Source organism: Trachypithecus francoisi, unplaced genomic scaffold, assembly GCF_009764315.1.
Source record: "Trachypithecus francoisi isolate TF-2019V2 unplaced genomic scaffold, Tfra_2.0 Lachesis_group11, whole genome shotgun sequence".
Lineage (NCBI taxonomy): Eukaryota > Metazoa > Chordata > Mammalia > Primates > Cercopithecidae > Trachypithecus > Trachypithecus francoisi.
In genome coordinates, this window is record NW_022681456.1 from 71,695,625 (window position 1) to 71,721,369 (window position 25,745).

A 25,745-nucleotide genomic window follows, 5' to 3' on the forward strand; every position below is an offset into this window, starting at 1 on the left:
TGACAGAAAAAGTAAAACAAGTGTTCACTAGGATAGAAAGCATTAAAAAAATATATCTAAAACATTGCAGAAATTTATTCTGACTACAGTATGCCTCCTATAAAATACTGCTTTGTCATTGGTTCATAATGATTTTAAATTCTTTTCTAGAAACATTTCCCCCACATTTAACCAGGTTCAATCACAAGCAGAATCAACAGTAAAGATAAAGGTTAATGAGAGATTTAAAGCTCAAGTATGTAATACTACAGGTAAAGAAGTTTTTTAGAAGATTATCCATTCTAGTGTTTCTTTCTATGATTACCATATATAACACTATAAGAATAAAAACCCACAGTTAACGTCTGAAAATAGCTAAAGCAAAGGCACTAACCTAACAAAACCTCAGAATTCTTAAAGAATATTCATGAGTCTAACTCCCTAAAAGTAGATATGCAGAATTATCTGTGTACCAGTATTCTGAACCCACTGTCAAGATTATGCAATGGAAAGCCCCCACACATTGTGGAGATTAAGATTTTTGAGAAAAGAATTGAGGGACTAAGTCTTAAGAAAATCCTATTTTCTAAAATAAATACTGACTAGACTAGCAATGATTTTACTTATACTCAGACATTCGATTTGCTTTCTTTGCAAAGTTCCACAAAAAAGTCTAATAAGATTTTGATTGGAAGTACATTAAACTTACAAAATTGAGGGACACTGCCATCTTTACCAAAGTGAGTCTTCTTATCCACAGCCATGGCATATCTCTCCATTACTCAGGTTAATGTTTTTCAATGAGTTTTATATGTTTCCCAATAAAAATCATGTTTTGCTAAATTCATTCCTAGAAACCTCAGTTTTTCTCTGTGAATTTTACCTTTTTTTCTAATTAATTACATTCTATAACTGCTTGTAGCTGATGCATAGAAATAATATTTGTTGTTTGTTTTTCAGAGAGGGTCTCGCTCTATTGCCCAGGCTGGAGTGTGGTGGCACGATCTTGGCTTACTGCAACCTCCACTTCCCAGGTTCAAGCAATTCTCGTGCCTCAGCCTCCAGAGTAGCTGGGATTATAGCTTGTGCCATGCCCAGCTAATTTTTCTATTTTTAGTAAAGACTGGGTTTTGCCATCTTGGCCAGGCTGGTCTCAAACTCCTGGCCTCAAGTGACCCGCCCGCCTCAGTCTCACAAAGCGCTGGGATAACAAGCATGAACCACTGTGCTCAGCCTAATTTTTTAAAGTGATTAATCTGATATCCACCAGCATCCTGAACTCTTAGTAGTTCTACCTGGTTGTAGGTTCCCTTAGATTTTTCTATGTAAAAACTCATATTGTTGTGGCAAATAATGTGTTTAATTGTTTCTTTCTAATTGTATTCCTATTGTTCTTGTCTATTGCCTATTTTCTTGGCTAGGGCTTCTAAAATATAGGTGAAGAGACAGCAAACATTTTTGTCTTGATTTTTTAATGACAATATTTGAAGTTTCACCACTAGGTGGATTTTCGATAAATGCTGCTTATTAGCTTGCTGTAGGTTTTTGATACTGTTAATGAACTTAGAGAAGTTCCTTTCTATTCAACATTTGTTTAGACTATCATGACTAAGTGTTGAAGGTGATGAAAATTTTCTGCACTTGCCAAGCTTTTTCTCCTGTACTCTTCTAACAAACCTAGAATAGCTTTTACTCTTCTACTATCTATAAAAGTAGTTTGTAAGGGGTTATCTGCCCCTTAATGATTTACTTGTATGAAGACTACTGGGGAGTGTAGTATCATTTGGGAGGGTAGATTCCGATCTTCAGTTAATTTTTCTTAGTTACTGACGTTTCCCTTTAAAATGGAAATGCAAAATTTCCTGTCAGTTTTCTTAAAAAGCTAACGCCACATGCATTAAAAATAGAATATGTACTTGAGATAACATTAATACTACGGTTACAAACATCATTTAGAAAACACATTAAAAACAATTTGTGGAATAATACAGAAATTCTACTTATAGTTACTTAGACATTTGTAAGATATGGAGTTCTATCTCCCAAAGTACTTAATAAATCCTTTACAGTTATACAGTAGCCTCCTTTTAGCTGCAGTTTCACTTTCTGCGGGTTAACTGTCAACTGTGGTACTCTCACCACTCTTGCATTTTGGGTCATTATTAAATAAAATAAGGAATACTTGAACATAAGGACTGTGATACTGCAACAGTCGACCTGATAACCAAGACAGCTTGAAGACAGTTTGGGTGGAATGGCACAGTATTTCATCACGCTACGCAGAACACAGGTAATTTAAAACCTATAAATTATTTCTGAAATCTTCCATTTACATCATAATGCCTATGTCATTTACCTCATGTCATCTCATCACATATGCATTTTATCATCTCACACTATTACAAAAAGGGTAAGCAGAGTACAGTAAGATATTTTGAGAAACCACACCCACATAACTTTTACAGGATATTGTCATAACTGTCCTATTTTATTATTAATTGTTGCTGTTAATCTTCCTGTTGCTAATTTATAACTTTTTTTTTTTTTTTTTGAGACAGGGTCTTGCTCTGTCACCCAGGCTGGAGTACAGTGGCACGATCACAGTTCACTGTAGCCTCGACCTCCCTGGCTCAAGTGATCGTCCCACCTCAGTCTCCTGAGTAGCTGGGACTACAGGCATGTGCCACAAAACCAGCTAATTTTGTTTATTTTTTGTAGAGATGATATATCACTATGTTGCCCAGGATAGTTTCAAGCTCCTGGGCTCAAAGCAGCCCTCGCACTTTGGCCTCCCAAAGTGCTGGGATTACAAACACGAGCAAACACAAGCCACTGTGCCTGGCCTATAAACTTTATTACATCTAAGTATAGGAAAAAGCAGTGTATATCAGGTTTGGTACTATCTGCAGGTTCAGGCATACACTGAGGGTCTTGGAACTTGCCCTCTGCAGACAAAAAGGGACTATGGTACTAAAAGTATGTAAACCTTCTAATGCCATACATTTCTATATCAACTATCCATGTATTGTCATACATTTCTGTATCAACTATCTTTCCTAGATCTTGTAGTGACATCTTTCTGTACAATGATACTATTATGATAGGAGACTTTCCCATTTGATGATATTTAATTGCTTTTAATACTATCTTCAATTGAAAAAGGGCACCATATTTCTATCAGGGCTATCTATATAATTTTATGGTAATGAAACATCAGGAAAGCAGAAAAATAGGAGAACCTGGCCAGGTGTCATGGCTCACGCCTGTAATTCCAGCACTGTGGGAGGCCAAGATGGCTGGATCACTTGAGGCCAGGAGTTCGAGACCAGCCTGGCCAACATGTTGAAATCCTATATCTACTAAAAATACAAAAATTAGTCAAGTGTGGTGGCGCACGCTTTTGTAACCCCAGCTACTCAGGAGGCTGAGGCACAAGAATTGCTTGAATCCAGGAGGTGGAGGCTGCAGTCAGCTGAGAGCATGCCACTGCACTCCAGCCTGGGCAATAGAGCAAGATTCTGTCTCAAAAAGCAAACAAAAAAAGAAAAATTGGAGAATCTATTCCAGAAATAATGTATAGTGTTGTTAGGTATACATTAGAAAGACAAGATTGGATGACGTAGACAAGAAAGAAGACTAAGAAAGGTAAGATTAGATGACACAGAAAAATAAATGAAGAGATTTTATTTCAATACATTTATATAGATCTGTTGCACTGTAAAAACTATACTTCTACATCTATAAAATCTGCCAAAATTCCAATGTTCAATTAGAACTGATAAAAATACTAGAACAGAATCAATAGACTACAAATAATGAACAAAGACCTGAATTTATATATTCTCAAAGGTATGTTTTTTTTTTTTTTTTTTGAGACGGAGTTTCGCTCTGTTGTCCAGGCTGGAGTGCAGTGGTGCGATCTCTGCTCACTGCAGCTCCGCCTCCCGGGTTCACGCCATTCTCCTGCCTCAGCCTCCCGAATAGCTGGGACTACAGGCGCCCACCACCACGCCCGGCTAGTTTTTTGTATTTTTTAGCAGAGACAGGGTTTTTGGCCAGGATGGTCTTGATCTCCTGACCTCATGATCTGCCCGCCTTGGCCTCCCAAAGTGCTGGGATTACAGGCGTGAGCCACCGTGCCCGGCTTCTCAACGGTATTCTTAATCCTCATATACTATTAGGGTCCAGATAAGCCCAATTTTTGCTTTTGAGTTTCTTTTATTGACTTAAAGTCATTAGGATATCAACCAATACAAATAGTTATAACTATGCAGGATGAAGTCTAAAATGCTTAACATTGCCTAAAAGGTCTTGTATGATCTAACCCTAGCTACCCCTTTAAACTCAGTAGGTACCATTTTTCTTTGTGCCCAGATCCAGCTGCAAGAGGCTTCTTTCAGTTCCTTGACACACCACTTTCTGCCTCATAACCCCTTCTACCTAGAAAATTCCCTTATTCTCTTAAACATGTAGAGCTATGGTCTGAATGCGTGTGTCTCCTCCCCCAGAATTAATGTTAAAATTCTAACCCCTGAGGATAGGGTATTAGGAGGTGATTAGATCATAAGGGCAGAGTTCTCACGAATGGAATTTATGCCTTTATAAAAGAGGCTCCCAGAGAGACACCTCATCCCTTCCACTATAGCTAGAAGAAGGTTCCATTTATGAACCAGAAAGTATGCTGTGTCCTCACCAAACACAGAACCTGCCAGTACCTAGCCATCTTGGATTTCCTAGCCTCCAGAACAGTGACAAATAAATTTGCTGTTTTTAAGCCACTTACTAGTACTTTGTTATACTAGCCTGAAGGGACTAAGACACATAGTTAACACCTATAATCTTTCATATATCTGCCTAAATGTCACTGTTTCAGGGAATCCCTCCATAACCCTCTCTCCACTTCACCAGAAAGTTTGGAAGAAAAGATGGAAATCTCAGTTTCCTCATTACTAAGCCTCTTTATTAAGCTTAATTTATTATTAATTTAATTATTATTAACTTACTAAGTTAAGTTTATTATTAACTTTATTAAGTTTCATTTAATAACAAAATCACTAATATTTGAGTTTTACTCTTGAGCCATGTGCATACTTCTAAGCACATTAATATATTTTCATTTACCCAATGAAGTAGGTACTATTATCTTAATTTGAGACGGAGTACATATGCACATAGAAATTAACCTGTCCAAGGTTACAAAGTGTCAAAGCTGTAATTAAGAAAATGTGATATTGGCATAGAGAGAAGTAAAAACACCAATGAAAACAATGCAAAGAAATAAGAGCCAGACTCACATATATATGAGGACATACGTCAAAAGCATCATTACAAACTAATAGGCAAAGATGGACTATTCTATAAAAGGTACTGGCACAACAGATCACACATAAAGGAAAAAATCAATTACAGCTCTATCTTACATATGCAGTCAGTTCTTTTCTAATACTTGTTTTGAAAACTTGAAGGTGTTACAACACTTAATTAGGCAAATCAAAACCACAATGAGATACCACCTCACACATGTTAGGATGGCTATTATTGAAAAAACAGAAGGTAACTGGTAGTGAGGATGTGGAGAAATTGGAACTCTTGTAGACTATATAACACGGTGCATTGGCCACGGAAAATTAGCCTCAAAAAATTAAAAATAGAACGACCATATGATCCAGCAATCCTACTTCTGGGTACATATCTAAAAGAATTAAAATCAGGGTCCTGAAGAGATATATGCACTAACATGTTTACTGCTGCATTATTCACAATAGCCAAGATGTGGAAATAACCTTAATGTCTTTTGATGGATGAAAGAATAAAGAAAAATGGAATACTATTCAGACTGAAAAAAGAAAATCCTGCCATATGCAGCAACATGGATGAACCTGAAAGTCACTATGCTAAATGAAGTAAATGAGTCACAGAAAGACAAATAGTGCATGATTCCACTTATGAGGTATCTAAAACAATCACAGTCATAGAAACAAAGAGTAAAATGGTGACTGCCAGGGGCTGGGAAAAGGAAGAAATAAGGAGTTGATGATATTCAGTGGGTACAAAGTTTCAGTTACACAAAATGAGTACGTCTATTGTACAATATTGTGCCTATATATAACAATACTATATAGTACAGAAAAAAATTAAGATGGCAGAGCTCATGTTAAGTATTCTTACTACAATGAAAAAAGTTGATATAGACAGTCCAACTTATGGTGCAACTTAAGATTTCTGGACTTGATAATGGTATGAAAGTGATAAGCATTCAGCAGAAACCATATTTCTAGTATCCATACAATGATTCTGTTTTTCATTTTCAGTACAGTAATCAATGCTTTATTATAAAACAGATTTTGTGTTAGCTGGCTTTGCCCAACTGTAGATTAATGTAAGTGTTCTAAGCACATTTAAGGTAGGCCAGGCTAACCTATATTGTATGGTATGTTAGGTATATTAAATGGATTTTTTACTTACAATATTTTCAACTTCTAATGAGTTTAACAGGCTGTAACTTCATCAAGTTGAGGACCATATGTATACAGTCATGCACTGCATAATGCCTTTCTTGTCAATGACAAACTACATATACGATGGTGGTCCCATACACCATAATGTAGCTAAAAAAGCCCTACTGCTTAATGATGTAGCCATTGTGACACTGTAGCATAACTCATTACTCACATGTTTACGGTGATGCTGGCGTAAACAAACCGACTGTGCTGCCGGTCTTAGAACAGTTTAGAACATACAATTATTATAATACTTGACAATAATAATAAACAACTGTTGTCAGTTTATGTATATAATTTTAATCGTTATTTTAGCGTGTACTCCTTCTACATATATATATATATATAAAAGTTAGCTGGTCCTTCAGGAAGTATAGTGTGTACTCCTTCTACTTACATAAATAAAAAAGTCAGGCAGGTCCTTCAGGAAGTATTCCAGACAAAGGCATTGGTATCATAGATGACAGCTCCATGAATATTATTGCCCATGAAGATCTTCCAATGGGACAAGATGTGGAGACAGAAGACAGTGATACTGATCACCCTGACTGTGCAGGCCTAGGTTAATGTGTTTGTCCCTTAGTTTTCAGCAAAAAAATTTTTTAATTAGAAAAAATTTAAAAATAGAAAAAAGTTTATAGAATAAGGATATGAAGAAAATATTTTTGTACAGCTGTATAATGTGTTGGTGTTTTAAACTAAGTGTTATAACAAACAAGTCAAAAACATTTAAAAAAATTTTAAGGTTTATAACATAAAAATGTTACAGTAAGCTAAGGTTAATTTTATTATTGAAACATATATTTTTAAATTAACTTAATGTAGCCTAAGTGTACGGTGTTTATAAAGATTACAGTAGTGTACATTAATGCACTGGGCCAAGTTTGTCCAACCCGAGGCCTGCACGTGGCCCAGGACACCTTTGAATGCAGCTCAACACAAATTCGTAAACTTTCTTAAAACACTGAGTTTTTTTGTGATTTTTTTTTTTTTTTTTTGCACATCAGCTATTCTTAGCGTTACTGTATTTTATGTGTGGTCCAAGACAATAATTCTTCTTCCAATTTGGCCCAGGGAAGCCAAAAGATGGAACAACCCTGTCCTAGGCCTTCATATTCACTCTCCACTAACTCACTGACTCACCCAGAGCAACGTCCAGTCCTGCAAGCTCCATTCATGGTAAGCGTCCTAAATAGGTGTACCATTAAAAAAAATCTTTTATATGGCATTTTTACTATTCTTCTATATTTAGATATAAAAATACTTAACATTATATTAAAACTGCCTTCAGCACGGTAACATGCTGTACAGGTTTGTATGCTTCCCTAATCCCATCCCCTTCCTTCTCTTGCTGAGGCACTTTGTCAGTGACATGTTTTAAAGAAGATAATAAAAATGGTAGCACAGTTTTACATGTGCTAAATGGTTAGAAATATATAAATACCATAATAAACATATTTTATCTTAAAAAAGATTGTCTGCTTGTGGAAGTGGGATTCAGAAGAGTTACAGCTTGTGAGTTCTTGTGAAGTGGTGCAAGGAGGGTTATCCAAAATCTGCCAGAAAGTTTTAACAGCATGAGTAAATGTCTTCTGTTTAATACAGAAGTTAGGTATAGATACATCTTCACATATATGCACACAGAATAGAGTACAGTCAAATAGACTAAGAATAATGTTGAGGCTAACAAAAGCGATAGTGTTCACTGACAGTCAACAATGGAAATTTTATGCATAAAAATAAGAAAAATAATTATAAAAACATTTTAAAATTATACACAGCAAAATGCATAAAAGGCACCGTTTTTATTCACTACTTTTTATTTCTGAAAAAATTCATAACTTTATATGATCTTTTGTATTTATTTGTTATAGTTGTACTTTTTCTAAATAGGCGAATTTGCATTACATTTTAATTAAAAATTTACATAAGTCTTGAAGAATTTTCTTTGGAAAAGCACAATTCATTTGCAATCATTTCTAAATTTATCAAAATGTGATTCTGATATAGGGTAGTGTATTCATTCTTGAGAAAATACTTCCTTTTTCTACTTTCCACTGGTAACTAGAGCAACCAGTGAATAAGCCAGAAAAATAAGTATGAGTGGTATCTCATATAAAAAGAAAAGCACATAAAGTGCAGATTATTACCCTTGATATCTTGGAAGATAATATAAGCAAAACGAAGAAGGAAAAAATTCCAAAACTGACATATTTACTGATTTTAAGCTGATCAAACTTTGGTACCAAATATTATATATTAACTACAGACCTGCAACCATCTAAAATTCATCTAAATACTAATGTACAAACCATCTTGAGTAGCCCAGAGTAGTAATTAAATGGTTTTGTGATGAACAGGCTAAATTTCTTGTACAAAGGAGTCAATGCTTTATAAATGAAACCAAGGTGAAATATTTCTGAATACTAAGACATCTGACTGTGTTCCTGTAAAGAAGTTACGAGGTAAATGTACCAACGTATAATCTAAAAGATCTATGGCTTAATCACTATAATCTTCCTGTTTCAGAAGATGACAAGGAATTTTATGAGGGTGCCTCATACCTGGTCATCACATATGATGCTTACTTATTAGTATATCAATCTGAAATTATTTTTATCTTAATGTTATTATCTGGGTTCAAAGTTACTAAAGAAAATCATATAGAGATTAAAGACCTATGATTTTCAATCTCTCAAGTCCTTCAAAGATGACCTGTAACCTTCCACCAAGTCCACGGCATAGCCTTCTATATCCTCAATAATTATTTCAAATCTTTGCCAGTCTTACCTAATCTCCAACCCATTAGGCTGAACAACCTTGCTACCTACCTTACAAAGCAGTTAGAAGCCTGTCCAACTCTACTGCATCACACCTGATTCTTAACTGATAAGTAATCTTCTTCAAATCCCAGGCCAATAATTTTTGCTTCTATGCTGTGGATCTAATTTCCTTCTGCTACCTTGGAGACCTTCCCCCACACACAGCTCCTAACCCCATCTAATCTGGCTTTTCCTACTCAGCATTTCAACAGAGATTAAGTCTTTTTCTCCTCTCCCCCCATATCACTTTTCAACTCTTGTATTTTCTCATCTATTCTCATTTTCTGACTTGTCCTTACAGTCAAGCTTCTCAAGTTTCTATTTCCTCAACTTTCACTTATACTCCAACGTAACACAACAGGTCTTCCTACTCTAATGGGCCCTCACAAATCACCAATGACCACCTTAACAAATCCAATGGATTCATAATTTTATGTATGTATTAATCCTTCAAAAAATTAACCTCTGTCATTCTTTTTTTTGGGGAGGAGGTGGGGGACCCCTCCCAATTTTTTTACAACTTTCTCTTTTGCTTAAGTGTATTACGTAGAGCTGCTCTTTGATTTCTTCTTTCACTGTTTATATTCTCCTATAATTCATATCAATAATTCCAAAATCTGCATCTCAGAGGCAGTCCTCAAGTTCTCTTGAATCATATTTCCAATTCCTATAAGCCCATGTCAACTTGGATTTTCCAGACATCTCAACCTTGAGTCAATCATCTCTCTCTACATTTACCCATTCTCCACTATTACTTTAATAAATGACTTCATCAGTAATTTAATTTCCCAAGCCACAAACCAGAATATTAACCTATATTCCCCGCTCCATAACATCCAGTAACCAAGCACTTCCAGAATATTTCTAACAGTCTGCCCCTCTCCTCTTCATCCTCAGAAAAGTACTTTAGTTCTGTAGCTCCCCTTCCACGCTATTTTTAGTGGCATAGATGACTATGATAGCTGCTTGACTTGTACATCTTCTTTAAGTTTTGCTTGCTTCCAAGCTGTCCTCCACTCTGCTGCCAAACATTTTAAAACCACAAATATGATCACCTCACTTCTGCTTAAAATCTTAGTGTCTGCATAAGATAATACAAATGTTTAATGTTTATATAAGGTTTTTCTACAAAGTGTTTTTACATTAGTTGATGGTAGAGCTACCTTTTTCTTCCCTCCCTCCTTCCCTTCCTTCCTTTGAGACAGAGTAGAGCAACCTTTTATTTATCTTCATTTATTTATTTGTTTAGTTGTTTGAGATGGTCTTACTCTCGTGCAGGCTGGAGTGCAGTGTTGTGATCACAGCTCACTGTAACCTCAAACAACTGAGCTCAAGTGATTCTCCTGCCTCCGCCTTCCAAGTAGCTGGGATGACAGACAGCACCACCATAACCAGTAAATTTAAAAAAAAATTTTTTGTAGAGACAGGTCTAATTTTAGGAAACCAGAGAGGCAGTAAATGGAGTTTTTTTGTTGTTGATTTGTACATGTTTATGCTGACAATATTCAGATAAATGTTCCTGCTTAATTGCCTAATATTAAAATACATATAACCTTGTTTATTTTTTTAAATCCTCTGTTGCCCAGGCTGGTTTTGAACTGCTCGCCTCAAGTGATCCTGCTGCCAGGGCCTCTCAAAGTGTGGAGATTACAGGTGTGAACCACTGTGCCCAGCCTCCTTTTTAACAGAAGGAAAAGTCAAAATTCAGAGAGGTTATATAACTTATTAAGGTCACGTAACACTACTCGGTGGGTACCCAAAGTCCTGCAGTCTAGTTTTCAGACTCTAAAGTTCAGTGTTCTTTTCATTACATCAAACTTTAAATTCCATTTATTTAACAAAGACCTAGAAATGTAACAGATTCTTAGTCAAATCATATACCACACTCCCTCTTTATGAAACAATACGTTCACTTTTAAAAGTGAGATAGCAGAGGATATGGTAACATTATTACCAAGCTATAAATAGAACTGGAAGGCTTATTTAGAAGATAAATTCTAACAATTTCTAATAATCCACTGTACTTATTGAGAAAATGAGTATTTTCAAAGTGGGTATCTTTAGGGTTAGAGCTTTGCCTATCAGAAACTTAGCAGAAAAAGAGTCCGAATGTTCACGTGTGCCTATACAAGATTCATGTTTTCACATCAATTAAGATCACACACACACACAAACACTACCGTTCTCTGAAGAAGTTTCCTAGAAATGTGGCAAACACTAAATTGTGGATGAATTTGTCATACCAATCTCAATTTGTTTTCATGATTATTTTTGTTTATATATATTCTTATCTCCTGAAATCAGACTTGAGTAGATATAAATTCTAAATTTACTATAGAAAAAGCACCACACCAAACTTCTATTTTTGACACTACTTGCTGTGAAGTCTTAGAAAAGTTACAGCAATAAAACCCTTCGACTGTCCACCTTAGAAATGGGAATTCATACATTCAAAAAATACTTCAGATCAATAAAGTGGTTGGCAAAACAGTCAAGGTCCCTTTGTTCATGTAACTCAAGAGTCCAGTGGAGGAGCAAGAAAAAGGAAGCAATCAAGATACTTAGTAAAATATTGTTAAGTGCTGTGAAGGAAAAGTACAGGGAGCTATGAAAGCATATAATGAGGGCCCTATTTAGAATAAATGAAAATCTCTCTGAAAAAATAATGTTTTAGCCTCTGAATAAGAGTTACTTCAGGAAAAGTGGTAAGAAAAAGTATCTAAACTGAATGAAGATGACATGCTAAGGCCAGAAGGACTTTGGGAATTTTGAGTTTTGAAGGAACTGACTAAATGAAGTTGGAGTTATGACAAGGTAGGGGAGAAATGGTAGATGAGACTAGGGAGTTTGACTGAGACCGAACTAAATAGTGCCTTTAATGCAATGACAAGGATTTCATCTCAAGTACGTTGAAAACCACTGAAAGATTTTTAACTGTAAAGAGATATGATTCGATTTACATTTCATGAAGACCACTAGGACTACCTCACAAGATTACGGAACGATCAAATACATGTGAAATACTAAGTCAAAAACGTACATATAGTTATATTAACATGAGTACTTCAAAAAGATCTAAATTGTATGGTGCTAAATATTCTGAAGGCATTATGATAAATAATTTGTATTATGGTCTGGATAGAATAATTTTCAATGGCTTCGGAGAAGCTGGAGGCTTCAGAGTCAATTTTAAGACACTGTTCAAATATAGTAAAGCTACTATATGAATGTAAAAGATTTTGGAGTTGGTAGGGAGAAAGAGGAGAATTTCAAAAGTTGTTTGGTGCTTTTACACTAGAAGCAAATTTAAGAAAGATATACAAGGACCAATAAATGATTAAGAAATAGTCCCAGATACAACAGAGTATAAAAGGAATATGCGGAAATTCCAACAGCAGGATTTAGGAAACCAGAGAGGTAGTAAATGCACAATGTTTTTGTTGTTGTTGATTTATACATGTTTATGCTGACAACTTTCAGATAAAGTTCCTGCTTAATTGCCTAATATTAAAATAAATATAACCATGTTTATTTTTTGAAATCCTATCTGCCTCTGTACAGAGTAGGCATAGGCAGTCCTTTTATAAGTAAAAAAACACACAAAAATCTCAGCCTGATCCAATGTAGCACACTTGATCTCAGAAAAATATAATTATCTTGTGCAGAATGGCATAAACAATTCTGGATACTAATTCATTCTTATGACTAATTATCTTATTTAACAAAATACTTAAATTATATTTGAGTAGCGATAGCATAAAACAATTTTCAACACTAAGGAGATATTGGCAGCATCTAGTACTTTAAATTATTATAAATCAGATTATTTCACTGACTTTTTTTTAAGTACCACAAATTAAGACTCAGAATTTCATGGTTTCAGTAAAACTTAAACAAATAAAACTATGAAATTCGTTCAAACCAATGGAATAGTTTACCATCTCTTTATAGCTTAATTTTGAGATTCCATGCATTTCTAACCTATTTTCTGCTCCGCACATTAAATCCACCACTTAGTAATAAATAATTTTTATGACCCCTTTTTAGATCCAAATTAAGACAAATAAGAAGCTCAAGAAGGAGGCCAAGTAAGATTGTTTTTAAACTATTCATCCAGAATACACATACATGATCATTAATATCTTAAATGTGTATGTATGTCTCTCCATACTAAAGATATCTTGTAACCATGTGACATATAAGCATGATAAGCATATATGAAGCAAGAAGGAAATGATAATAACACTTGACTCTGATTACATACATTCCCTCAGCTCTGTGTAACTTTTCTACACTGGAAGAATTGGGTTTGGTATTAACAATATTAAAGTACAAACAGAAAAAACTAAGAAAAATTGGGACTTCCTCAAAACAAAGAGCTCTTACAATCAACTTTGCTTTTAAAAAGTATTTTGTATCATATGCAGGCATACATTAAACTTAGAATAATAATAAGCATCTATATACATACCATCAAAACAAGCACCTAAAGAAAATAATTATAAATACTAATATATAGCCCCCCATGGGTCCCTCTCTTGGATACCCTTACTCTATTTAGTATTTATCATTCCATGAATATTTTTATGCTTTTCTTAAATAACTGTATTTCCACAAACAATATAAATAATTTTGAGTGTTTTAAAGCATTATTTAAAGGGTATGATGTGACTATTTTTTCATTTGAAGGATTAATGTGAGTTTAGCCTCCTTTTAGGATGCCAGGTTGCTTTCATCTGCGGAAGTTGTTGTCTTACATTTTCCAGGTACAGTAAATGTGTTTTTGGTAATTAGCACACTTATCTATGTTCTTAAGATAGTGCATTGTGCTTTTGGGGCATGAGATTAGGAATGGAAGAGAGATCCACGGGTTAAATGACACAAAGCATTCACTGTGCAAATACTATTATACCAGATACCTCTAAGAAATAAAGAGATGGGGTAGATTTCGAATGACAGAAGAAGACGGGCTGCAAAAAAGAGGACTGTCATTTATATGGAGTAATGAAATACAGACATATATTTAAGAATATTTACAAAACAACATTTCAACATAGTATAAACTAGTAAGAGAAGAGGGCCAAAACAAACTTGAGAAGTTGTTGGGGGACACAGTTCCAGATTTTAAAACTTACTATACAGTTACTATACTTACTATACAGTTATAATATGGTACTAGTAAAAGGATACACATGTATGTCAATCAAACAGAGAATCTAGAAACAAACCCTCACTTTTACAGTTAACTGATTTTCAAGCAGGGTATCAAGACAGGGAAAGAATTATATTTTTGACAAATAGTTTTGGGACAACTGGATAACCACATGCAAAAGAATGAAATTGAACTCCTCCCCTGACCACATACACAACAAATTAACTCAGTTGAATTATAGACTTAAATGTAAGAGCTAAAACTATAAAACTTGGAAAAGAAAATATAAGAGTAAATCCTCATGACCTTGAGTTAAGCCAAGCCTTCTTAGACATGATACCAAAAGCAAAAGTGACTAAGGAAAAAACAAATTGAATTTCATTAAAATAAAAACTTCTATGTTTCAATGGACATTACCAAGAAAGTAAAAAGAAAACCCACAGAATGGGAGAAAAATTTGCAAATTAACTATTTGATAAGGAACCTGTATCTAGAGAACTTTTACAAAGCAATAATAAAAAGACAAAATAACCAAATTTTTAAAGTGGGCAAAGAATTTGGACAGACATCCAAAAGACATACAAACGGCCAATAAGCATCATTACCTATGAGGAAAATGCAAATCAAAACTACAATGAGATACTACCTCACACCCACTAAGATTGCCATATATATATATAAAAAAGAACGTAACAAGTGCTGACAAGGAGGTGAAAAAACTGGAACCCTCATACACTGCTGGTGGCAATGTAAAATTACGGCCACTTAGAAAAACAGTCTAGCAGTTCCTTAAAAAGTTAAACAGGGACCTAGCAATTCCACTTACAGGTATATACACAAGAGAAATGAAAATTTGCAATGGATGCTCATAGCAGGATTATTCAAAATAAGCAAAAATTGGAAATTCAAATGTCTATCAATTGATAAATGGATATATCAAATGTGTTATATCTATACAATGGGATATGGTCACATACCACGTAACATTTCGGTCAATTAACAGACACATTGTCTGGCTAGGCACAGTGGCTCATGCCTATAATCCTGACACTTTGGGAGACTAAGGTGGGAGGATTGCTTGAGGCCAGGAGTTCAAGACCAGCATGGGCAACAGAGCAAGACCCTCATTTCTACAAAAAAATAAAAAATAAAAAAATAAGACACAGTGGTGCTTGCCTGTAGTTCTAGCTAATTGTGAGGATGAGGCAGTGGAATTGCTTAAGCCCAGGAGGTCAAGGGTAATGTGAGCCAATATCGGGCTATTGCATTTCAGTCTGGGTGACAGAGCCAGACCCTGTCTCCAAAAACAAAAAAGATTGTAATATTGTATTTTTATTCTACCTTTTCTATGTTTAGATATACATATACTTACCATTATATTAGAATTGACTACAGTATGCACTACAGTAACATGTTGTACAGTTTTGTTTTGTTTTTTTGCCTAGCAGCAACAGGCAATACATCCTAGGTATGTAGTAGATAATACTATCAAGATGTGTGTAAGTACCCTCTTAAGATGTTCACACGACGAAAAAATTGCCTAACGACACATTTCTCAGAAGTTATCCTTGTCATTAAGTGACTCATGACTGTCTCACTCAGCAGTAAAAATATATAACATATTGACATATGCTATAACATGCATGAACCTAGAAAACATTTATGTTAAGTAAAAGATGCAAAAATCACACATATATGATTCCATTTGTATAAAATATCCAGAATAGGCAAATATATAAAGACAGAAAATAGATTAGTAGCTGCCTAGAGCAGAGGAGTTTGGGGGAGAAGTGGGAGGTGACTACTAACGGGTATGAGGTTCCTTTTTGGGATGATGAAAATATTCCAAAATTGATTATGGTCATGGCTGCACAACTCTGTGAGCATACTAAAACCCAGTGAATTGTCCACTTTAACTGGGCAAATTGTAAGGTATGTGAATAGCATCACAATAAAGCTGTTATATATACACATATATATTTTAAAAGCAAAGAATGGAAGGGCCACAAATTTGGATGAAATTAGAGATGGTTTTAAAGACTGACTTTGAACTAGGTTTTGAAATGAAAGTCAGTAATTAGTAAGAAGTATTGGAAACAACAGAAATGGTGTATAAAGGCCCCCAAAGCAGGAAAAAGCAAATAATTTGCAGGAAATGGGAGATACTATCTGTATCAAAACAGAGACATATTAGTTAGAAATGAGACTGCTGAGACTAGAAGGCTAAACCAAGAGGACTCAGAAAATTCTAGAGGCTCTTGATATTAGTAACAAATGAAAATGGTGTTTAACAAGTATGACAAAGCTGTCATTTCTTGATTTTAATATTCTCAAGTATTTGTCTTTCAAAATGTTGCTTCCATAATCTGGGTATGGCTCTATCACGCATAGGCAGGCAGCACAGTTAGAATTTAAAACGCAAGCTTTAAGTTAGACTTCCTGCTTTATTGCCAAGTGTTATGACCATATAAATTTAACTATCTCAGTTTCCGTACTGGTAAAATGAGAATACTACCACGTATTTCATATATGTAATATATATGGGATAAACGTATTACATTATATAAGGAACCTATCTAGAGAACTTTTAAAATGCTCTCAACATGGTAAAAAGCTCTTAACATTGCAAATGAGCAATAAGTTTCTGAAAACCATAGCCACAACTATGTGTTACATACAACTACTTAGCTACACCTCTCCTGATTATTAAAAAGTTCTTCAGCTTGAAATCCATTCAAATGTATGAATATAAATTTCCTTATCTTTTTATCAAAGGCAAATCTCTTGACTAAACTGTTAAAATTTTGTCAAGCTGTAAAAACATATGGGTAAATAACAGAAATCAATCCAGATTACCAGGTCTTTTCTACCTGGAGCAAGGAACTTGATGCTCTTTTCAGTTAAGTAAGTTTGTCTCTAATGTTCTCAGGTTTTGATTTAACTAGCTCTAAACTTAGAATACCCTGGCCTCAGAGCCACCCTTGAACTTGTTTGTGAGATCTTTGACTTCTTTCACAAAGGAAGTCCTTTCTACTGGTATTTCTGCTAAATGATTTTCTCTTACGGTAGGGAATTACCACATTAATATTCGGGTCTTCTCAAAACTAAAAGGAGAATGGAAGGGACAGTTAGCATTCTTAGTTCTCCTTTCCTTGGAGGAAAAAAAAGGCATCATTACACTTTTCTTTTTGGAGAGCTATAACGAAACCATGTAGAATCTTAGTGATGAAAGTAGTAAAGGAAGTCTAGGCATAACTAAATGCAGGTTAATCCGGCAGGGATTTTGTTTTATATTATAATTGGAACTTATTTCCTCCTTTGTAAGGAGCCATTTTTGACCCTTCCCTAAAATAATTTTAATCTGTATCCAAAACTGAGGCTACTTACTAGGCTTATGCTAGATTTCTTGAATAGTGACTTTTGTATAAACTGGGTGATAAAATTTAAAGGATCTACATTCCCTGTTTAAAGGATAAATGGGAGAAAGAGTCTGGGGAAGTGGCTTCAGAGGAATGAATATGAGACACAGAATGTGAATTACAGTGGTAAGTGGGGAAATTAAAATAAAAGGAACAAGTTAGACTGACATTACTCAGGGAAGAAAAAAGTAGTAATTGTTGAAAAATTCTATACAAGGATTAAGAAAAAAGAGAAATTCCCATGGTTTAACGACATATTATTTGAATTACATTCGAGTAGTGACAGCATAAAACCATTTTTAATACTAAGGATCTATTCTTAGTATTAGACAGTATCTAGTACTTTAAGTCTTTATAAATCAGGTATTTAAACCAGGTCTGAAATCATCAAAGATAAAATGAAGTGTAATAAGAGCGTGTACTTTAAAGACTGCGTAAGTGTAAAGCATTTAAAATAGTGGCTTTGACAGACTAAGCATTTAATAAATGTCCGCTGGCAGTAAACTATGAGCAAGCTAATTTCTCTCAGATTCCTCATCTATAAGCCATATAAATATACATTTTGGTCCTTATTTTGAGGTTCAAATCTCATAATGCACATAATCAACCTTTATCAATTGTTCTCTACCTTCCCTTTATTTCTCTACCAATATACCCAATAGTTTCAATTCACTTTTGTCAATAAGCATGGCTTATTAATAAAGTGATTTTCAGTGAAAAAAAAGAAGAATCACTCTAAACTCACATCATAAGATAGGTAAATTCAAAACTAAGATAGCAAAATTGACTGTTTTATTATCATTATATCTTCCACTATCTTAATTTAAATGTTCTTTCACTTCAAAAATTCTTTAAGAGTTATCTCTAGGGAAAAATCAGTTAGTAAACATGGAACATAATAATGCATTCATATTTGCATTTTCTGTGCTGAGTGGTTCATATGGATTTAAGTCCAAGAAGAAAGCCTTATGTATTTGTGGCTTATAGTAAACCAATACCATACTTTAAAAATATAGACCAAACTCTGAAACAAAATAGCCTACAAGATTGCACTTTATGCATGATGGGTTATTTCTGTAAAACTATGTGAAGGGTCATATCATCTCTAATAAGAGCTTATGATTATTGATAAACAATTAAAATTTAAAAGCTCAATAGTAAATGACCTCAGATTTTTTTGTCTGAATGTACTTGTGGATCAAAATGACATTTGCTCTGTACATTCAATTATTCACCTATCAATCTTTACGCATGTTTTAAGTTCCAGAAGCAAGGTGTTAGGATTTCCTACATGTTCTATCATATCTAAACTGAACAGTCACAAGAGACAAGTGTGGGATAAAATGGTAGAATTCTGCTACTAAATATAAAATAGACTTCCTTTAAAGAGAAAAATAGGTTCTTTTCTTTTTAAAGTGAATCTACTTTTTAAAAAAAATGAATCTTTAAAATAAGAGACAGAGGCTGGGCATAGGGGTTCACACCTGTAATCCTAGCTATTAATACTTGGGAGGCTGAAGTCAGAGGATTACTTGAGGTCAAGAGTTTCAAACCAGTCTAGGCAACATAGCAAGATCCCATCTCTACAAAAATTTTAAAAATTAGCCGGGTGTGGTGGCACACACCTGTAGTTCCAGCTATTTCAGAGGCTGAGGCAGGAAGTTTGCTTGAGCCCAGGAGTTTGAAGCTACAATGGGCTATGACTATGCCACTACACTCCACCCTGGGTGACAAAGCGAGACTCTGTCTCAAAAAAAATTCTTTTTAAATAAAGTAAGAGGCAATGTGGTATGGTGCTTTAAGGGCACAAACTAAAGATCTAAACTACTGGGTTCAAATCCCAGCTATAACACTATGTGAAAACCTTTTTGAGCCTATGATTCCTATTTTGTCAAATGTGAATAACACCAGTTCCCAGAATTGTGGTAATATGGCGATGAGTACATAAGTCAATATGCATTTATAACAGTACCTGGCACATAGTGTTTTTAAATGTAATATTACAGGTCATGACCTGACAAACTAATTTTATCTTGTTATGTAGAAGCAAAATTGTTAACTGTCACAAAACCATTTTGCAAAAAGGTCATTTAATGCCTTATACATGCTAATAGGAAAACGCTATAATTTAGAAAAAAATAAAGCCTGAACTTCACCAAGCAGATAAATGAAATCATTGACTAGCTGTGGACCTTCCTAGCCTATTAGGGTACATTAACCCTGAACTCACTAACAGAAGTCATTTAAAAACTCACAAAAAAGGCGTAAATTAAGAAAAGTTGCTTTCCTAGATTTTTAAGCATCTAGGATGTGAAACATGTCTTAAGGTCACTATCTCTGTCCTTGTTTTCACCAATTTACCAAGACTAAAAAAGTTTTTCCTTTTGGTTTCATTTCCTATAAATGATGTAATATATACCCTACTCTGGTTGTAAACACCCAGGCACTACTAAAATTAATTTTAAAAGTAATAGTAATATAAAAATTTCTTTAAGTATACAAAAAATATTTTGAAATTCATGTTAATAGTGTTCCTTTTCATTATTACGGGATTTGTGAATATAAGGTTATTTTCTTTTAGTTTCAAAGTTGCACAAACATAAGGGATCAAATAAAATTAAGCCTCAAAGATTTCTAAGTAAAAGTAGGAATGGACAGAAAGCTGTAAAAACTGAAATCAATGCCTCTGGCCTAAAACTTCATTGATCAGATTCTTTGGCAATTGTTGAAATGAAAATGTCATAGAGATTTTAAATGACTCTACACACAAATTACTCTGTAAAGTTACCTTAAATCTACTACAGTTATTAGGGTTTATACAAAAATGGCATGCAATGTTTTGCTGAACTGCAAAAGTTAACTACACATTGCCACTTAACATAATCACACATAAAAATTACTGAAAATGATTGGCAGATGAATAACATTTAATAAAAATGGGGAAAATGAAGCAGCGCTTTGGATGATTTGTGGTTATGTTTTTTTTACTCATAGTAGGGCTATTTCTTAAAAAATTTCCAGACTGGAAATTTTACAGGTAGTTCACAACTGTAATCCCAGCACTTTGGGAGGCCAACGTGGGCAGATCACTTGAGGCCAGGAGTTCGAGACCAGCCTGGGTAACATGGGGAAACCCTGTCTCTATTAAAAATACAAAACTTAGCCGGGCATGGTGGCCAGTGCCTGTAGGCCCAGCTACTCAGGAGGCTGAGGTGAGAGGATCACTTGAACCCTGGAGGTGGCTGCAGTAAGCCGAGACCACACACCGCACTCTAGCCTGGGCAACACAGCGAGACTGTCTCAAAAGCATTTTTTTCCAAAGAGAGAATTTTATAATCCAAATGAGTTACAAATTTTCTTTGTAACTCATTCACTACCATTCTTTAAATATGTTCCTAAGATACGCATATGTACCTTAAGCAAATTATCTTTTTGTCTCATCAGAAGAAACCACCATGTATCTGAAAATTGTTTTTAATTCATCCTAAGCTATATAATTCTAGTTCATTTATCTCTTTCCTATAGTTCCTAAACTCTAATCCTTGTTCATGGTTTTCTGATCTCTTGTTGGAACTGAAATACAGATCAACAAATATCATTTTCAGACTGCTTTACTCTTTATACAAATCAGTGCTACCTTCATGCTTTTTAAAAAGGTATTACTCTCTTGTATTAATTTTGATTTACTTCTCAATATAAAGTCTAGAACCAAATACATCATAAAGTATGTTTCTCTTCATCTCACACTTGTGTAACTTATTTTCATCTCTAGAAAATCAGTTTTTAGATAAAAATCACTTACTGCTTACAAATAAAGAGAAACTGCAGTAGTTACACAGAATCAAATAAATCTTTATACTTGCCTAGGTATGGAGGTTAGTTACCCAAGTCACCATGAGACAGTCATTACCTGCAAAGTACTCAAGAGCTAATAAATGAAATTTATTCACTGTGATGCATTTGACTATAACTTCAGATATGTGTATTAAACTTTCAAGAATAAACTTATGGTAAGTCTACCACTTTTTCTCAATAGCCCAGTCTTTCCTAGACAGTTACATACTATATGCCATGACAATATTCCATATGGTAAATTTCAAAGAACCCGATTCAAAGATTTAAAAAAGGTATTAAAAGGAAAAACAACTTTCTAGTGAGTTCCAAAAACATCAACTAAATTAATACATATCCTGACCAGTTCTGTACTTGTAAGTTCATCATCAAATTCATACTTATCAAATTATTCTCTTTAAAACTCTGAATCAATTTTTTGCTCTATACTACTTTGTTTTTGAACAGGTTTCACTTGCTAATTTGCAAATAAACTGGCTTACAAATAAATCAAACTGGTTTCTGCAACTCCCAGTACCTTCTTTCTCTCGCAGTTTTTTTCCTTTAAGAGAAAGTTAACGTGAGGATAAACTTGCACAATCTGCTTTTATCTAAATATGTGGTCCTCAGTTTACTTTTATTTAAAATAAAAGCACTGACATGACTCAAATTTATGAGCCTCTTGTATTCAGTCGTGGTTCATACTTGTAATACTAGCATTTTGGGAGGCTGAGGTGGATCACTTGAAGCTAGGAGTTCAAGATCAGCATGGGCAATATAGTGAAACATAGTTTGTACCTATAAAGCTATACACACACGCGCGCATATATAAAACAATTTACATTAATTTTGTCAAAAAGCAAAAATATACTCATTTGAAAATACCAAACTTTATAAAGTTAAACGCCCACAATGCACATATTGCTCCTATCATCCTGTAGTGTCAACACCAATTACTCTATATACAAAAACGTGACATTAATGAGACAATAATACTTATATTTTAACTTATAGACTTAACAGATTTCTATTTTAAGGAAATTCACTTTTTTAAATAAGGTGGTAATAGGTTGGGCGAATTAAGAATTTTTAAATGTTCTTTAAGTTACAATAATGAGCAGGGACTTATTTGTCATACCACAAGCCAAGGTAAACATGGGTGTCCTAGGAAATGTCCAATTTCCCCACAGTAATAAACATCTTACTAACATTATAATAAAAACAATAACTTTTTTTTTTTGAGATGGAGTCTCACGTTGCCCAGGTTGGAGTGCAGTGGCCAGATCTCAGCTCACTGCAACCTCTGCTTCCTAGGCTCAGGCAATCCTCCCACCTCAGCCTCCTGAGTAGCTCAGACCACAGGCGTGCCAACATGCCCAGCTAATTTTTTGTATTTTTGTAGAGACGGGGTTTTGCCGTGGTGCCCAGGCTGGTCTCGAACTTCTGAGTTCAAGTGATCCTCCCTCCTCGGCCTCCCAAAGTCCTGGGATTACAGGCGTGAGCCACCCTGCCAGGTCAAAAACAACTATTATTAAGTCACTTGAAGATTCTACTTTTTTGACACAATGAAACAAGTATATATTTACATCCTGAGGGATTTCTATCATATAAACATAGTATATAGCCTACCAAAAAAGAAAAAAAAGACTAAGACTTAGATCAAGGTTAAATTACGGTCCTAAATCTGCCACCTATTAGCTTAACTGAAAATGATCCCAGTATCACAGCCTTTTGTCAAGAGTAAAGAGCAGAAGGTAACTAAAATTTAGTATTTCATAAACATGAAATTCTTAAGATATTAAAACGAATCAAGATAAAACCCTTATAATAAAATACTGTCCATTTTACAGAAGATACTGAGGTGCAATGATTTAAATTAACTCTCCTCAAAGTCATACTGCAAGTTGAGTGGTGAAACTGTGACATAACTCAGGTCTAAATCTTACTGCTCCTTCCACTATGCCATAGTGAAACACTATAAATTATATACTACTGTTATGGTAACAGTGAGAAGTGAAAATATTTTTTGTTATAATGAAGAGGCATATTATCCTTCCCCCAAATAAGGAATTTTAAATTATGTTACATATTCACATATTTAAGTTATTCTAGATGCCACTTGATATGGCCGACAAGTGTGAAAATGTCCACATACATCCTTCAGTATTATAAATGTATATCCTTTGGTATTTTACAAGTTCGAATATTAGCAGTTAGTTAAGCCTCAAGTGGACTTATCTACTTTTTGCAGGCCTACGTTATCCTTCAAACAGAAGGGAAGGGCTGCACGTCTAACAGAAACGCTGCCGCTTTTATCAAGCCACCACTAAAGCACAAGACCACGTGGTCTCTCATAAGCCTAAGGTTCCCTACTTCTCTCCCTCCTTTGACAAGGAACTGGAAACTAGGGTTTCTTTCTCTTATGTGGGGCACCGACATGCCACCTGTGTAGTACAGACCGCAAACATCCTGCAGCCTGCCTCCCGGAAGACTACAAAAATCAGAATAAAAGGGAACTTGGACGCCGACAATTCTAGGAAAGGAAATGAACAGAGAAGTAAAGCTGGTGAGATCGTGATAAGCCGCGGCACCGGGACCTGTCAAAACAGCGTATATAAGACTCAAACCAAACCACTATAACCTATCATTCGAGAAGGCCTGAGGTGGGAGCGGCACTACGGAAGGAAAGAGGAAGAAGAGAACCGCACGAGTCAGAGCCTCCGCCGCCGCCGCTGCCGCTCTGCGGACACCTTTCAGCAGGCCCTGGCAAGCCGCGAACCCTGACCCTCATCTAGAGTCCAACCTTTGCCCCAACATTTCAGAAACAGCCAACATCCTGCTACCCCGGCGGCCGCCGCCAGACCTGCCCGCACCTGTCACTAGCGAAAGACACCAGCTCGCGGCTCCCGCCCTCTTCTCCACTATCCTCGGGCAACCGCGGACATCTCAACCCCTTTCTCTTACCAGGTGTCCCCTTTCCGGAGCGAGGTTTTGAGCAGCGTCGCGATGTCAGACCGCTGGGTGTCCAGATCCGCCGCTCCGCCTTCCGCCATCTTCTTCCACTAGCGGTAGGGGAGGTGGCAGCGACGGCGGCGGCACGCCCCAGAGCATTATGGGAATGGCGTCCCCACGGCCCCTCCCAGTCGGCCGGTCGAAACCAAAAGACACCGGGAGCGGGGGTGGTCTTCGGGACAAGAGGAGGCCCCGGGGGCGGACTAGGTGCGCGGCCATGGTCTGCTGCCCCCCATCGGTCCCCGCCCGTCCACATCTTGCCTTGGCCTCCTCTGACCGGGACAGCCGGGTTTTAGCTCTCCTCGCCGCCGAGGGCTCCGGCGCTCTCTCGCTAGAGGGATGCCACCGCCCTGTCCTCCCATCCTCGGCGTTGCGTTCCCCTCCCTCTTTCCCACTGACGCCTTGAAAACCCTTATTTGCGCATTCACTCACGCTTGGGGGTGAGGTAGGGTGGGGCGGGGGGGCGTGGGGACGGCTAAGATATGGCAGAAAATTTAGCAGCTCCGTGACTGGGCTTTTCGTTAAGAGTAGCAGAACCCAAGCTCTGTGAATATGGGCACACACAAAAAACATTCCGAAGCCGAACGCTTGGTTTCCATGCCCTTCCGGGGTTCCTTCCAGCGCTATTACTCCCATTGTAGGTGGGGACCCTTTATAGGCTCTTTGTGACGCCCCCCCCAGGCACACCCAGACGACTAAGCTGCGGTGAAAAACGTGTCCCACTTCATCGGTGAACAGCGAGTAGAATATGGACAGTATTGAATAATGCCAGATACTAAAGGAAGGAAACGTGCGAGAAACCCTCTTCTTTATACAAGAGAGTAACATTTTCTTAGCCCCATCTTCCTGTGGTGCCGTACACCTGAAATGAAACTAGATATGTCTTTCATTTGAAGTCAACGATTATGTTACAAAATAGAAAATCGAGTCGCTTAAAAATCAAATGCCAAGGTCACACAGCAGGTGGAGAGATGAGTGGAGAGGCTGGTTCAAGAGCCCACGTGCTATACAGTACAGCACACTCATTGCC

At 36.0% G+C, this 25,745-nt stretch overlaps 1 protein-coding gene across 4 annotated transcripts in view; it reads right to left on the reverse strand.

The window, feature by feature from the left end:
• The window catches only part of USP15 (ubiquitin specific peptidase 15), a 150,138-nt gene extending 125,306 nt beyond the window's left edge, over nt 1–24,832 (reverse strand). For 3 of the 4 annotated variants that reach the window (XM_033221429.1, XM_033221430.1, XM_033221435.1), the window contains exon 1: nt 24,668–24,832. In XM_033221429.1, the coding sequence (XP_033077320.1) occupies nt 24,668–24,756 (89 nt within the window). In that variant the 5' untranslated portion in view covers nt 24,757–24,832. The remainder of the gene's footprint in view (nt 1–24,667) is intronic. The other variant, XM_033221436.1, reaches the window with a different exon arrangement.
• Nucleotides 24,833–25,745: the final 913 nt, after the last annotated feature.